Below are 16,990 nucleotides of genomic sequence, written 5' to 3' on the forward strand. Positions count from 1 at the left end.
TAATATTCTATTGTATATAGTATACACCACATTTTCTTTATCCATTCATTTATTGATGGATATTTGGGCTGATTTCATCTCCTGGCTCTTTTGTGAATAATGCTACAATGAACATTGGTATGCAGATACCTCTTTGAGATCCTGGTTTCAAGTCTTTTGGATATCTACTGGAAAGTGAAATAGTAATTTGATTTTAGTTTTTTGAGGAGCCTCAAAATAAAAGAGACTTTTTATTAAAAAACTTTTTAATAAAAGAGACCACCCTATTTTTCATTCTTACCAGCAGGGAACAAGGTTCTAATTTCTCTACATTCTTGTCAACACTTGTTATTTTCTGTTTTGTGATAATGGCCCTCTAATGGATGGGAGGTGGCATTTCATTGTGGTTTTGATTTGCATTTCTCTAATAATTAGTGATGTTGAGCATCTTTTCATATGCTTGCAGTCCATTTTGCATGTCTGTAGAGAATTGTTCAGGTCCTTTGCCTGTTTTTTAATTAGCTTGCTTGTTTTTTAATTAAGTAGTAGGACTTCTTTATGTATTCTGGTTATTAACCCCTTCCATCAGATATATTATTTGCAATTATTTTCTCCTGTTCCACAAGTTACATTTTTGCTCTGTTGATTGTTTCCTTTGATGTGCATAAGTTTTCAAGTTTGATGTAGCCTCCTTTGTTTTGCTTTATTTTGTTGCCTGTGCTTTTGATGTTATATCCAAGAAATCATCACAAAATATGATGTCATAAAACTTTCTCCCTGTGTTTTCTTCTAGAAATGTTTAGTTTTGGTCTTCCATTTAGGTCTTTGATTTGTTTTGAATTAATTTTTATATGTGGTGTAATGGTTCTGTTTCATTCTTTTGCATTTGAATATTGAGTTTTCATACCATTTATTGAAAGACTGTCTTTTCTCCATTGTGTAGCCTTGGCATCCTTGTTGAAAATCCCTTGACCTTATACATAAGAGTTTATTTCTGGGATGTCTGTTCTAGTCTATTGGACCATGTGCCTGTCTTTATGCCAGTACCACACTGTTTTGATTACTATAGCATTGTAACATGTTTTGAAATCAAGAGGTATGGAGGCTCCAACTTTGTTCTTCTGTTCCAGGATTGTTTTGGCAATTCAGGGTCCCTTGAGATTTCATATAGATTTTAGTATGCTTTTTTCTATATCTGTAAAAAATGACATTGGATTTTAATAGACATTGCATGGAAACTTTTGATCACTTTGGGTAGTATGGACATTTTAGCAATATTAAGTGTTCCAGTCCATGAACATGGGATGTCTCCATTTGTGTCTTTTATTTTAATCAACACTGTTTTGTAGTTTTCATATTAAAGGTCTTTTGCCTTTTTGGTTAAATTTACTTCTACATATTTTATTCTCTTTGATGATATTGTAATGGGGTTGTTTTCTTAATTTCTTTCTCAGATTGTTGGTTGTTAGTATATAGAAATATGATTGATTTTGACTTTTTTTTTTTTTTTTATCCTGCTGCATTGCTGAATTCATTTATTAGTTCAAACTTTTTTGTGTGTACCCTTTTGGGTTTTCTGATTATAAGATCATATCATCTGCAAACAGAGACATCCTCACTTCTTCCTTTCTACTATTGCTGCCTTTTATTTCCTTTTCTTGCATAATTGCTTTGGTGAGATTTTTCCAGTACCATGCTGAAGTTGATGAGAGTGGGCAACCTTACCTTATTCTTGATCTTAGAGGAGTTGTTGTTGAGTATGATGGTAGCTATGGGCTTTTGACATATAGTATTTTTAGGTTGAGGTAGTTTACTGCCATTCCTAACTTGTTGAGGTTTTTTTTGTTTATTTGTTTTTTTATCATGAAAGTGTTGAATTTTATGAAATGCTTTTTCTATAGTAATTGAGAAGATCATGTAGTTTTTTTCTCCATTTTGTTAATGTGGTTTTGATTGATTGATTTATACATTGATTGATTTTCCTGTGTCAAGCTATCTTTGCATTCCAGGGATAAAATCTCACCTGGTCATGTTATATAATTCTTTTAATGTGCTGGTGAATTTGGTTTGCTAAAATTTTGTTGAAGATATTTGCATCTATGTTCATCAGTGATATTAGGCTATAGTTTTCTTTTAGTGTAGGATCTTTGGCTTTAGTATCAGGATATGCTGGCCTGGGTTTGGAAGTTTTCCCTCCTCTTCAATTCTTTGGAAGAGTTGAGGAAGACTGCTGTTAATTCTTTAAATATTCTCCATTGAAGCCATCTAGTCCTTGGTATTTTTTGTTATTAGGATGTTTTTGATTACTAATTCAGTCTGATTTCTTATTCAGGTCTTGTTCAAATTTTTAATTTTTGATTCAGTCTTGGTTATATATTTCCAGGAAGTTATCCATTTCTTCTAGGTTATCCAGTTTGTTGCCATATAATTGTTCATAGTAGTCTTTTATGATCCTTTTTTATTCTATGGCATCAGTTGTAATGCCTTCTCTTTCATCTATGATTTTAGTTATGTATTCTTTTTTTTTTCATAGATAATCTAGGTAAAGGTTTTGCCAATTTGTTGATCCTTTAAAATGCCAACTCTTAGTTGATTTTTTTACTACTGAGTTTGTGTTCCTGTTTTATTTATTTCTGCTTTAATCATTATTATTTCCTTCCTTCTTCTGAGTTTAGTTTGTTTTTCTTTAGTCACTTGAAGTATAAAGTTAGATTGTTGATTTCAGGTCTTTTTTTTTCCGATTTTTTTTTTTTTTCCCCAGAGATAGTGTGTGTGAGCACAAGTCAGGAAGGGGCATGGCAGAGAGGGGGAGAAAGAGAATCCCAGGCAGCCTCTGCACTATCAGGGAGGAGCTCTATACGGGGCTCAATCTCTCGAAAAATGAGATCATGACCTGAGCCGAAATCAAGAGTTGGATGCTTACCTGATTGAGCCACCAAGGAGTTCTGGTCTTTCTTCTTTTTTAAGGAAAGCATTTACCACTATAAATTTTCCTCTTATTTTTTTTTTATTTACTTATTTTGAGAGAGACAGAGACAGCGCAGGAGGGGTAGGGACAGAGAGATAGGGAGAGAAAGAATCCCAGGCAGAGCCTATGCTGCCAGTGCAGAGCCCAATGTGGGGATCGAACTCACGAAACAGTGAGATCATGTCCTGAGCCAAAACCAAGAGTCAGACACTTAACAGCTATCCAAGTGCCCCTAAATTTTCCTCTTAGTACTACTTCTGCATAAATTTTTCCTATAAATTTGGTATGTTGTATTTTTGTTTTTATTTGTCTCAAGATATTTTCTAATATCTCTTATGATTTCTTTAATCTATTAGATTAAAAAAAATTTTTTTACTGTTTTTTATTTTATTTTTTGAGAGAGAGAGAGACAGAGAGCACGAGCAGGGGAGGGGCAGAGAGAGAGGGAGACACAGAACGAAAGTAGGCTCTAGGCTCTGAGCTGTCAGCACAGAGCCCAACATAGGTCTCGAACTCATGAACTATGAGATCATGACCTGAGCCAAAGTTGGCGCTCAACCAACTGAGCCACCCAGGTTCCCCTATCTATTAGATTTTTAAGTGTGTTTTAATTTCCACATATTTGTAACTTCTCCGTTTTGTCTTCTGCTATTGATTTCTACTTTTGTTCCATTGTGGTTGGAAAAGATATTTCATCATTTTCATCTTTAGAAATTGGGTGAAGCTTATTTTGTAACCTGATCTATTCCGAAGAATATTCTGTGTGCACTTGAGAAAAATTTGATTTTTCTGCCATTGGGTGAATATTTCTACAAATGTCTGTTTGGTCCATTTGGTCTGTGATATTGTTCAGTTTTGCTATTTCCTTACTGAATTTTTCTCCAGATCATCTCTCCATTATATAGAATGATGTACTGAAGACTCTCACTGTTGTGTTTCTATCTGTTTTTCAGTTCTATCAATGTTTATATCATTTAGAAGCCATGATGTTATGTGCATATATATTTATTAATATTGTATCTGGTCAGTTGATGCTTTTATCATGTTCTTTTTGTTTCTTGTAATAGTTTTTTACTTTAAAAGCTCTTTTGTGTCTTATATAAGTATGGTCACCCTTTCTCTCTTTTGGTTATCATTTGAATGGAATATGTTTTCCCATTATTTTACTTTTGGCCTGTGTATACCTTTAGATCTAAAGTGAGTTTATTTTTAACAGCATATAGCAGGATCTTGTGTTTTATTCATTAAGCCAATGTATGTCTTTCTGTGGAGAATTTAATCCATTGGGATTTAAAGTAATTTCTGTAGGGAAGAACTTAATTAGTATTTTGTTAATTATTATCTATTTGTCTTGGAATTGTTTTATCTCTTTTTTGTTGCTTACATTCTGTGTGTTTTGTTTATATATTTTTAATTTTTGCAGTGACAGTCTTTAATTTCTTTCTCATTCCCTTTTGTGTATCATCTATAGGTATTTTATCTGTGGTTACCATGGGGGTTACATAGATCATTTTAAACTGGTAACAACTTAACTTCAATCACATTTAAGAACTCTAGTCTTTATAGTTTCCCCTCACAGTTTTGTTACTGGTTTTATTATATCTTTTTATATTGTGTATCCTTTAACAAAAATGTGGTTATTTTTGTGTTTAAATTCTATACAAGAATTAAATGTGATTTAATGTACCAGCTTTATAGTAATGCAGGATTCTGTATTTGTGTATTTACCGTTACCAGAGAATTTCATCTTTTTTGTGTGCTTTCTAGTTTCTGTCTAATGTCCTTTCGTTTTCACTTGAGTGACTCCTGTTAGCATTTTTTTGTATTGCATTGTAGATCTAATGGTCATAAATTTCCCTAGCTTTTTATTTATCTAGGAATGTCTTAATTTTGCCTACATTTTTGAATGAAAGTTTTGCTGGATATAGTATTCTTGCTTGGTAGTTTTTTCTTTCAGCATTTTAAATATATCATTCCACTCCCTTTTAGCCTTCTAGGTATCTGCTGAGAAAACTACTGATAATCTTACGGGAGCTCCCTTGAATGTGGTGGGTTGCTTTTCTCTTGTTACTTTCAGAATTCCTTATCTGTGACCTTTAACACCTTGACCGTGTTTTTCAGTGTAGATCTCTTTGAGCTATTCTAGTTGGAGGTTTCTGAGCTTCTTGAATTTGTATTATCAGTTTTCACCCTCAAATTTAGGGAGTTTTGGCCATTATTCAAAGACTTTCTGCTCATTTTCTTTCTCTTCTATTCTTAGATTCCCATATTCATGTATTGGTCCTTTCAGCATTTTCTCATAAGTCCTTTGGGCTCTTTCCCCTTTTTTTCATTCTTTTTTCTTTTTGCTCTTCTAACTCCATAGTTTCAAATGGCTTGTCTTCAAGTTCACTAAGTCTTTATTATGCTCAGTACAGTCTGGTGCTGATGCCCTGTAGTGAAATTTTCATTTCAGTTACTCTTCAGATCCAAAATTTCTTTTGGTTCTGTTTTAGTTTCTATTTGTTAATATTCTTATTTTCTTCATGCATCACTTTTCTAATTTCATTTAGTTTTCTGTCTCTGTTCTCTATTACCTCATTGAACATCTGTATGTCAGTTATTTTGGATTGTTTAATGGATAATCCATAGATCCCTATTTCTTTAGGGTCAGTTTCTGGAGATTTATTTCTTTGGTGGAGCCATATTTCCCTGTTTCTTTGTATGTCTATTTCTGTTATGTTGAAATTTGGGCACTTGAAAAAACAGCCACCTTTCCCTGTCTTTTCACAGTATATTTATACAGAAAAAGACCTTTATTATTCAACTCAGGTAGATACTCTACCAACCTCTCAAACTTTTTCTAGAGATGCATTTTCACTGAGGTTGTTTGTGTAATCTCTTATCTGAAGAGTCTTGTCTGTTTCTACTTGGGGGCCCCCCCCCCCCCCCCCCCCCCCCCCGCCAATCATCTGTCTTCCATATTATAGTTTTCATTTTATAAGCCATTGTTTTGGAGGTCCCCCCTGCTCTCTGTCTGTGCTACTATAATTTTTCTGGTGCTGTACCAAGCTGATAGGTTTAACTTGTTCTCATATGGCCTCCAGACATCCAACATGTACTACTTCCTTCAGGTCAGGTGAGACAGAAACCAGTGCCTCGGTCAGTACCCTGAAAAGCCATAATGTTGCGTGAATGTTCCACTCTTCTCTTTCCTTTTTGAAGGAGAAGCCACAAGTGAGGAATTTTGATTGTGCCATACTGTGTTGGGAGGGGTTTGGGGTATGGTAGGTAAGTGCAACAGACTTTCTTACTCACTACAATGCATCTCTTCTTGGCCTCGCTATTGCTTGGGGTTCTATACTTCTTGACTGGTTTCTGGAATTCTGACAAAGGAAATTTGGTCCATCGCATGAGAGAAGGAGGGTGTTGGTCTTCCAATTCTACCATCTTGCTGATGTCACCACACTAGTATTTATTTTAAGGACTTCTATCCAGTGACCATACTGTGTTCTAAGCCAATTGTATTTATTTATGCTTTTTTCCTTTTTCTGTTTTTCTCCATGAAATGTTCTTTGCCTTCATCTTAACTATTTTGAATGTACTAATTAATTACTCAAAAGACCTATTTGAAGGTTTTCCTTAAAAACTTTTTTAAAATTGAGAGTGCACAGTTACTTTAATTTGTTTTTCTATTTGTTTAATACGTTTTTGTTCACAGATTTTAAACACCTTTAGAGTAATATATTGTAATTGTATCTTTTGTCCTCTCTACATGTATAACTAATACAGTGCCATACTTGTTGATGAAAATTATCCTTTTATCCTATAAAAAGCATCAAGATTTGTTAATTGAGGGTGCCTGACTGGCTCAGTCGGTTAAGCTTCTGAGTCTTGATTTCAGCGAAGGTCATGATCTCTCCTGTTCATGGGATCAAGCCCCACGTTGGGCTCTGCGCTGATGGTGCAGAGCCTGCTTGGGATTCTCTCTCTCCTGTCCTTGTGCTCTCTCTCTCTCTCGCTCTCTCTCTCTCTCAAAATAAATAAACATTTTTAAAAAATTAAAAAGAAAAGATTTGTTGATTGAAAAGAGTGATTAATAGCATGTACTTGATGTAATATTAAGCACTTCAATATTTAATTTGTTTTAATACTTATTATTATATTTAAATAAGTCTTGAGAGTTATTTATATTTTTCATTTAAGAAGTAAATAATTATAGTGTAATTACTGATGGAGGCCCAAGTAATGCTTATTAACATGTATAAGAATTCCATTTCTATATTCCCTGTTTTTGGGGGTAAAGGATGAAATTAGTTGATACTTAAGTTTAGAATTGAGACATCTTTTTATGAAGTTACATGTCACCTAGTGGCAAGTATTTGTTTTTTAAACAATAACTGTAAAAATAATTTTGATTTGAGAATTTTGATTTGTGACCTTAGGCACCACTTAATTGGTAATCACCTATTTTGGGAAGGAATACATTTGTACCTTGTTTGTTGAGTTTCTGTTGGTAATTTGGTGCCTGCTATGCATGGTATATAGTAGGCATTCACTAGATATTTATTAAATGAGTATGTCTAGTTATTCTTTAGGTTCATATTATTAATATTTATCAGCATGTAAACCGTTTTCACATCATTTTATTTACTCATCTTAAAAACTGAGGTATAGGAATTATTATATTAATCTTTCACATGATAAGCAGTTGTCTCAACAGATTAATTTGTTTAAGGCACAGCTAACAAGTGGTAATGCCAAGATTCAAATTCTTGTCTCATGTAGTAATATTTTCTACTATATTATGGAAGTAACAGATAATATGTTGAGAAACCACATCAGGGTTTTGTTTTTTTTTTTTAATATTAAGTTGGTTTCAGGTGCACAACATAATAATTCAACACTTATATACATTATGAAATGATCACAGTAAGTCTAGTTAAGGTCTTATTTTTAAAGACTCCTTTTGTATTGGGTTTTATTTTACCTGGGTGTTTTTCTCCCCCAGAATCCACCAAACCCACCTGTATCACCAGGAAAGTCTGTGGTTGACGTCAACAGCAATAATAACAATGTGCCATACAGGTGAGAATTGTAAACAATCTGTCAGATTTTTAACAGAACAAGGTTCTGATTCTCTTTATTTTATAAGAATGTTTTGGAGTATATTTCTAGTTATTTTGTAGAGAAGTTTAGTATCCTAAATTAAATAGATTTTTTGTTTGTTTATTTGTTTTGTTTTGCTATAATTATTCATTTGTGGTTGGTGACTGGCTTTGCTAATTTATTATAAGGCTTTTCTTTGGTCATTTAAGATTTAACAACTTGTGTTAAATAGAATTCTTTCAAAGTAACTGAGAAATGCTTTGATTAGGGGTAATAAGAACTAATGTCTACAAATACTAGGATATACGTTTGGTTTTTTGGTAAAAATGTTAAGGACATTAGAATCTAAGAGAAAGACTCTTCCTTAATGCCATAGACCCCAGCGTGCTGAAATCTATGTGCCATCTTGGCCTCAGCATATTCATTTGCACTTTAGTGCTATAGTACCCAAATCTAGTTGCCCTTTTCCCCCTACGGACCACTGCTTTCTCTATTCATAAATTGATGTCCTCCGGAATGGCATTTGCATTGACTATTTGTGTGTATATATATATATATATATGTATATTTTGTAGAAATGCAGGCACAGTGAGACAGATGCTGGAGTCCAAAAGGAATGTAAGTGAGAGTGCACCAACATCCTTTCCAACCCCTGTGAATACAGGTAATATTTTTAAACAACAAAATAACATTTTCTTAGGGATTTTATAAAGGCTTTAGTTCTCTGTTCTTACATTATTTTGAGACTGAAATGATCTAAGGAACTGAGCATATTTATCTAAACTTAAATAATGAGTACAAAATTTTATTTAAAAATCAGGATTACAGATATGCAAGAAAATATAGGAATTCAAGTCTCTAGTGCTTCTCAAACTTTCTGGTTTCCATATCCCTGTATAATCTTAAAATATTATTAAGAATCCCAAAGAACTTTTGTTTTTGTGGCTTATAGTAATTGATATTTACTTGGAGTAGAAATTAAAATACAAACTTTTACATGTTTATTCATTTAAAAATAATAACCTATATCATGTAAACACAAATAACATGGTTTAAAAAAAATTTTTTTTTTAGTGTTTATTTATTTTTGAGAGAGAGACAGAGCATGAGTGGGGGAGGAGCAGAGAGAGAGGGAGACAGAATCTGAAACAGGCTTCAGACTCTGAGCTGTCAGCACAGAGACCTATGAGGGGCTCGAACCCACGAACCATGAGATCATGACCTGAGCTGAGGTCGTACGCTTAACTGAGCCACCCAGGCGCCCCACAGATAATGTTTTAACGAAAAAATAACTATTTCCCAAGCTTAAAGCAATTAGTGGAAGTGTTACTGTCTTACAGTTTTACAAATCTGTCTTATACTTAAAACATTAAGACAGTTGAAGATAGCTAGATTCTTCTATCTGTCTCTGTATCCAATCTCTTGCAATTTGTTGTTTTGGTGGAAGTATTTGAATAAAGTTCAGTCTCATACAAATATGTACTTGGGAAAGGGCTAGCCATTTTAGATGATTTGTGAATATTGTTTGACACAGTCAAGTAGTTTATTAATGGTTAGTTGCAAAGTAGAATGTGAAACCATATCAATGAACTTTTCTAAGTTTTTCAGTAAAATCTATTTGTCTGTCTTGGATGGATCTTCTACTAATACCATTCATCAATCATTTGGAAAATACTCAATGAGTTATGTAAGGCTTCTATTATTGACACCTCAATAAACTTTTTAAAAAGCACATTGATTCTGGAGTGTCCAAGTAGCTCAGTCGGTTAAGCGTCTCACAGTTCATGAATGTGAGCCCCGTGTCAGGCTCTGCACTGACAGTTCGGAGCCTGGGGCCTGCTTCAGATTCGTGTCTCTCTCTCTCTCTCTCTCTCTCTCTCTCTCTCTGTCTGCCCCCTCCTTTTTGTGCTCTCTCTAAAAACTAAATAAATTTTTAAAAAAAAAAAAACTTAAAAAAAATAAATATCACATTGATTTTTGTCAGAAATGTCTTTGAAGATTTGGGAAGCTGTAATGCGCTTAGTGGCAGATACATGTTTTTCCAGAGTTCTAATTTTTTTTTTTTGAAAACTCAAATTGTATTATTGCCAATAAATACTATTAGTTGTTTTCTTCGACTGCCAAGGTTTATTTTGAAGAAAAGGTTTGTTGGGGCACCTGGGTAGCTCAATTGGTTAAGCATCCAACTCTTGATCTCAGCTCAGGTCTTGGTCTCAGGGTCATGAGTTCAGGCCCCGCTTTGGGCTCCATGCTGGGTGTGGAGCCTACTTAAAGAAAAAAGAGAGAAAGAAAGAGAGAGAGAGGGAGAGAAAGAGAGAGAAAGAGACGGAGAGAGAAAGTAAGAAGAAAGAGAAAGAAAGAAAGAAAAAGAAAGAAAGAAAGAAAGAAAGAAAAAGAAAATTTGTTAAATACCCAGTGTGAATAATCACAGTATGTCTAAGTCATTCTTCCAACTAAAAATGGTCTTCTGTGAAAAAGGTGGTTAGCTTAGTTTTATAACTCAAACAGTAGTACAAGCATTTTGCTTTGAGCCAAACATGCTACTTTGGCATGCAGTGGTAATGCTTGTTGTAGATTTCCTATTTTTTCATGCAGAATACTAAGACCTGTACTCAAGGGCTGAGATTTAATAATAGTTTCTACTACTTCATCATGGACATTCTTGAGTGAAACTGACTTTGTTTTTTACTGTGCACATTTGGGGGTAAAGAATGTATTGACAGTTTGGTACCACTCAATACCTTGATTTTTGTACTGAGGCATCAAGAAGTTTTACTCACCATTGCTTTTGCTCCATCAGTGCAGATATTTACATGGTGAAAAAAATCAAGTAATGTCTTATTGTTATGAAAATAGTTTTGATATTACCAGCTCCCTGAGAGGGTCTCAATAATCTGCACGCCCTGGATAACACTTTGAGTATTGCTGCTCTAGTGTGCCTATTGTTTTGGAAACAGTACAGATCAGTGAGAAAGAAGCTTGGTCATCAGTTTGAAACCTGTTCAAATGAAAATAAAGATAAATAGGGGCGACTGGGTGGCTCATTCGGTTGAGCGTCCGACTTCGGCTCGGGTCATGATCTCGCAGTTCGTGAGTTTGAGCCCCGTGTCGGGCTCTGTGCTGACAGCTCAGAGCCTGGAGCCTGCTTCAGATTCTGTGTCTCCCTCTCTCTCTGCCCCTTCCCTGCTCATGCTCTGTCTCTCTGTCTGTCAAAAATGAATAAATGTTAAAAAAAAAAAAAAAAGAAAGATAAATAGTTGAGCCAAAATTACTATAAAACTTCAGTGACCAGCATTTTGATTTTCTCTGGTTTTGGTATTAACTCCCTTATTTCTTAATTCATCTCCCACCTTCAGTGTGTTATGTCCTATATTGTATAATGTCATTAGAGTTTCAGTAGAGGCAGCTTCCCCTTCTTGGTTCCTCCCAGGTAATTCAGTAAAACTTAGTCCACAGATAGAGGTTTCACACATGGTCCGAATGATAAAATACCATGGCCAAGCTTCCTTTATTCATTAATAGTGATGATTCTTCCTAGATTGTCTATTTGAGTTTATATATTGTCATTGTCCTAAGGCATTTATATTTTTAGTGTAGTTTCAAAATTATCTGTATAGCTTCACCAAGTTCAGTGTTTTTTAGTCATTTTACCAGTTACTCTGAAATGACGATAGTAATTTTCAGGCACTGTTTTGATACTGAGAGATTAGTCTTCCATATTAGTCATAAGCTGTGTGCCAAAAATAGATGCAAAAATGTTTCTATAAATTTAATTCTAAGAATTTCCAAAATCTAAGGGGACCCTGTGTGGCTCATTCAGTTGAGAGTCTGACTCCTGATTTCTGCTCACGTCATTGTCTTGCGGTTCATGAGTTCAAGCCTCACTGCATTGGGCTCTGTGCTGACGGTGCTGATCCTGCTTGGGATTCTCACTCTCCCTCTCTCTGCCCTTCCCTGGCTTGCTTTCTGTCTGTCTGTCTCTCTCTCTCTCAAAATAAATAAAGTTTAAAAAAGACTTCCAAAATTTAAGTCTTGAAGAAATTGTATTATGAAAGACTTTACTGTAGCAATTGCAGTGCATTAAATTTGTATTGTATTATCCTAGCTGATAAATGAAGGCAGCCATTTAAACTGAGACTTCTTTTTTCTTTCTATAGTATCTTCAACCAATCTTGTCACTCCTCCAACAGTTGTCAGTAGTCAACCTAAGTTGCAGACTCCAGTTACTTCGGGTTCTCTGACAGCAACGTCAGTTCTTCCTGCACCCAACACAGCTACAGTAGTTGCTACTACTCAGGTGCCTAGTGGAAATCCCCAACCTACAATCTCTTTACAACCTTTACCAGTGATTTTGCATGTACCTGTTGCGGTATCCTCCCAGCCTCAACTCCTACAGAGCCATCCAGGGACTTTAGTGACCAATCAACCATCTGGCAACGTTGAGTTCATTTCTGTACAAAGCCCACCTACTGTGAGTGGTCTCACCAAAAATCCAGTATCCTTGCCAGCCTTGCCAAACCCCTCTAAACCAAACAATGTTCCTTCTGTGGCCAGTCCTAGTATTCAAAGGAACTCTCCTGCCAGTGCTGCAACCTTAGGAACAACACTTGCTGTACAGGCTGTTCCAACAGCACACTCTATTGTACAAGCCACAAGGACTTCTTTACCTACAGTAGGCCCATCGGGACTCTATAGTCCATCAAATAATCGAGGGCCTATACAGATGAAAATTCCAATTTCTGCTTTTAGTACTTCGTCTCCTGCAGAACAGAGCAGCACTACTACCCCAAGAATTGGTAAGTCACTATATAGGCTTAATAATAGAAATACAAGCATGTTAATGGCCTTTAGATAATTGAATATTTGTGTTTGTGGAAGTGCTATCTTTATTTGAAGAAGAAAGTAAATAGAATACCCTGGAGATTACTTTTAGTAAGTTTTTAGCTACCTAAGAAATGATGTTGTTAAAATGGTATTTGAGATACAGTTTATTTTGAATGAAAAGTTAGCATTTGTAATGTAGCTTTTAGTAATTTTTCCTAATCTGGGTGAAATTTTTCCTTTAGGCTTTGAGGCAAGCATTATGAATTTCTTTTATTATGCGTTTGGCAGGAATATCTGAATAGAACAAATTTATTTTAAAGTATCTAATTTACAGAATATATGCATATAAGAGGAAATGACAAACAACATATCTTCCCTACGCATGTGGAAAAATCCTTTGTGCATTCATCACTCACGTCTTCTAAATTTGAACAATTTAAAAATAGGTTCTTCTCTCTAATTTATTATAAAATGTTTGACTGCTTCTTGTTTTATCTTTTATATGTTTCCCCTGTGACATAGTATATGATTATGTTTGTATATGTCTGTATACTCTCCAGAATTGCAAAAAGGAGAAATGGATTTTACCTGTATTTAAAATCTGTAAAACTCTATGTCTTCCTTGTCTTTAGAAAGCACACATTTTGTATGCGTTATTGAACTTACTTATTCTTCATTTCTGGCCTCACATTTATTTCCACTATTGTAAAGTGGCTAAATGGGTAGGCATAATGTGTATAGTGAAATTGTTGTAATATCTCTTATTGATATAGTGACCATGAAATATAAGAAACATTCTAAAATACAAAATTACTTTTGTAAGTGAGATATACAAGCCTTTTGTTTTCTTTAATTTCCCATGTAGCCATTAGTAGTGTATTTGCCCTTCAAGTATATTTACTCATATAAATAGTGATTGTATTTTGTATTTCACAAGGCTGTTGAGAGAATAAATGAGTGGCTGATCAGAATTAACAGTGGACTGGAGCTAAATGTCAGCTTCATACAAATTTACATCTGGGATATAAGAAGAAATCTGAAATTTTATATAAAAATGCAATTATTAATATGAGTATTTAAAATGTAAATGCTTACATAGTACAGTAACAGTATTTGTTAGCCTTATCTGCTACCACATTATTCTTTAGACACTCTAATCCATGTTTGCAGCACTGAAAGATACTTGCTTTTTAAATGAGGTCAGTGAACAAGATTTTAAGGGGGTTACTTCATTTTTCTTTAACTTCTTTTTTTCTAATCCTTAGTATTTTTTAATATGTCAGGTAGAAGGTGATTTCTCCTAGACATTGTTTTATGTGATTTTTGAGTTTTTCCACTTTATGAAAGATTGAGCCTAAGTTGACACTTTTTAATTCATGGTCACAAAATAAGACAAATCCTTAAATATAGAAGTTTTCCTAAAAGACCATGGCCTGAAAAGAAATAAATAACTTAAAAGATATTGTTTAGTTTTGTGAATGCTCATACCCTAAATACTTCTACAGGTATCAGAGTTATAATTTAATTATTCTGTTTTCTTAAAATACTTATGAACATTTGTTGACACAAAGGGTATATGTTTCCCAAAATTACCTAGCTAAGGTATTCTATTAGTCATAGTAAGTGTCAGTTTGTTTCATATTCATTTAATGACTTGACTGTTCTTAATTGTTTTGTATGTAAAACTAATAATTTTCACAATCATTTTTAATCAGTACATCATTCTACTTATGTGATAGTACACATTTATACTTACACTTAAAATTAATTTTTTAATATATATTTAACACATTTTATGTACTTTATTGTATAAATTATTTTAAGGAGATCATTGTTTCAAGTTCTATTTAGAGTGCTTACCTACATTTGAAAGTAACTTATTGGATATTAACCATAAATGTGAATGATAAGCTTTCTTTGCATACTGTTCATAATGTTAATTAGAATGAGATCTGATGTGGCACGCCTGGGTGGCTCAGTCAGTTAAGCGTCCGACTTCAGCTCAGGTCATGATCTCACGGTTGGTGGGTTCAAGCGCCGCATCAGGCTCTGTGCCGACAGCTCAGAGCCTGGAGCCTGCTTCAGATTCTACGTCTCCTTCTCTCTCTGCCCTCCCCCACTTGCTGTCTGTCTCCCTCTGTCTCAAAAATAAATAAACATTAAAAAAAAAAAAGTGACATCCGATGCAATGATATATTTTTTTTATCATGCAAAATTTTAGAGGTGCCATCAATGACATTAAAGTAGGCCTTTAGCTATTTAGGCTTCCCAAAACCTAAACTGAAGCCATATGGCAAATTTTGGCTGAATATGAAGGTTGAAGCCAACCTTTAATACATTTGTAGTATGCTAAATATATTAGTTCTATAATTAAAACATTTTAAGTCTTATGTAGGTATTATTGATTTAATGAGAACATAAGCTATCCAACTAGAATGCATGAATTTGTATTTTATTATAGTTCATGTCCCCTTATGTATTAAGTCAGTATTTTCTGTTTCTATAGTAAAGTAAAAAAATCATCCTAAAGACTGCTAGGAGATTTAGGGTATAAGTTGTAGTTAATATTATTTATTCATGAAATATTGAATACCTGTAACTCTTCTAAAATCCTGCAGGCACACAGAAATGTACAAAATAGTTCCTATTCTCACCAAACTCACAATTAAATAGGGAACCTTGCCATTAAATAAGTAATTAACTATAAATGTGATGAATGTTAAGATATGAGGTTCCTGTGAGAGGATGTGGGAGATCTGGAAAAGGTATGTGATAATATATGGAAAGGTGATAGGCAGAGGAATTAAAGGATTTTTGCAGAGGAGTGTGACATCCCTGAACACTGGCTGCAATAAGAAGAATGATTTGGCGAGGATAAAAGTAGGGTTAGAGAGACCAGTTAGGAAGCTGTGGTAGTAATCCAGATGAGAGGTGGTGTTGTGAAAATGATTTAAAAGTTTTGCATTCAATTCATTTTAATACACCAAATATCCAGCACCTAATAAGGAATACTACTAATTGGCACTTCTGTAAAAACCCTTTTATGACTTCAGTAAAAATACAGTGTTGGTTAAATATGACATCATCTTTTAAGAATAGTAAAATAGAGAGGTTTCCCAAATGATAGAAAGATTTTAAGGTACAATTTCTAATTTCCCACCCTGACCAGTTTTATTGATAGATTTACAGTCATCTGAAGTAGATATTATAAGTGAAATGGTAAACTGTTACATTAAGAATCAAAAACGTCTACAATAAAGGCACAGAGAATATTAATTAAAAACCTAGATTAAGGAAGATTATTACAGTTATGGGAATAAAATCCTTCTAAGCCCAAATGAATATATTCTAACATTATATATAAAAAACTTTGGTGGTAAATCACTGATGTTTTGTAATGTCATCAGTGTATATTAATACTCTGCCATGTAGGATCAGTAAAATGGAATTTGTTTTTTACTAAGTAATATTTCAGGGACTTCACAGTCCAGAACAGATGCTGATGCATTATAAATGAAGTACTTTTAAGATATTTTTTTTAAAAAGTAAGGAATATATTAATATATTCTTCCTACAAGAAAACTAAGATAATTTAAAAAGGGTAGGGAGAAATTATAAGGGCCTCCTTTTTACTTCTGTAGCCTGGAAAACCCTCTTTTAATAGGTAGATGTTTATCCAAAATTTTTTGACATACAGGTGTGTGTGTGTGTGTGTGTGTGTGTGTGTGTATGTGTGTATTTTATATATAATGAAATACATAGTACTGTTTCCTTTTAGCATAAATAATTTACTTTATATGTGTTCTGATGATTTGAAATGAAAGAATTCCCATATTTTAACCAAGAATATTACTATCTACAGAAAGCAAGGATAAGAATTTTTCAGCATTGGAAATTCACCACATTACCAAAGAGGAAAAGCTAAATAATTACCTCAGTAGATGCTAAAGACATTTGATAAAGTTTAATACCTTCTCTTTAGAAGTTGAGTCAGAAAACCATACTTGATTGATTTTCTCTGCTGTTCTAGAAGTAACTTTTGTGTGTATGTATGCATGTGTATCACAAACTCAATGTAAGTTAATTGAAAAATGACTAAAGAAAAATCTGATTTAACTACTGAGATTATGC

At 33.9% G+C, this 16,990-nt stretch overlaps 1 protein-coding gene across 5 annotated transcripts in view; it reads left to right on the forward strand.

The window, feature by feature from the left end:
* The window catches only part of ATF7IP (activating transcription factor 7 interacting protein), a 124,832-nt gene that overhangs the window by 83,380 nt on the left and 24,462 nt on the right, over window positions 1-16,990 (forward strand). For all 5 annotated transcript variants that reach the window (XM_049625098.1, XM_049625096.1, XM_049625097.1 and 2 more), the window contains exons 7-9: window positions 7,938-8,014; window positions 8,611-8,699; window positions 12,193-12,831. In XM_049625098.1, coding sequence (XP_049481055.1) covers window positions 7,938-8,014; window positions 8,611-8,699; window positions 12,193-12,831 — 805 coding nt within the window. The remainder of the gene's footprint in view (window positions 1-7,937; window positions 8,015-8,610; window positions 8,700-12,192; window positions 12,832-16,990) is intronic.

The sequence above is a fragment of the Panthera uncia genome, chromosome B4 (assembly GCF_023721935.1).
Source record: "Panthera uncia isolate 11264 chromosome B4, Puncia_PCG_1.0, whole genome shotgun sequence".
NCBI lineage: Eukaryota > Metazoa > Chordata > Mammalia > Carnivora > Felidae > Panthera > Panthera uncia.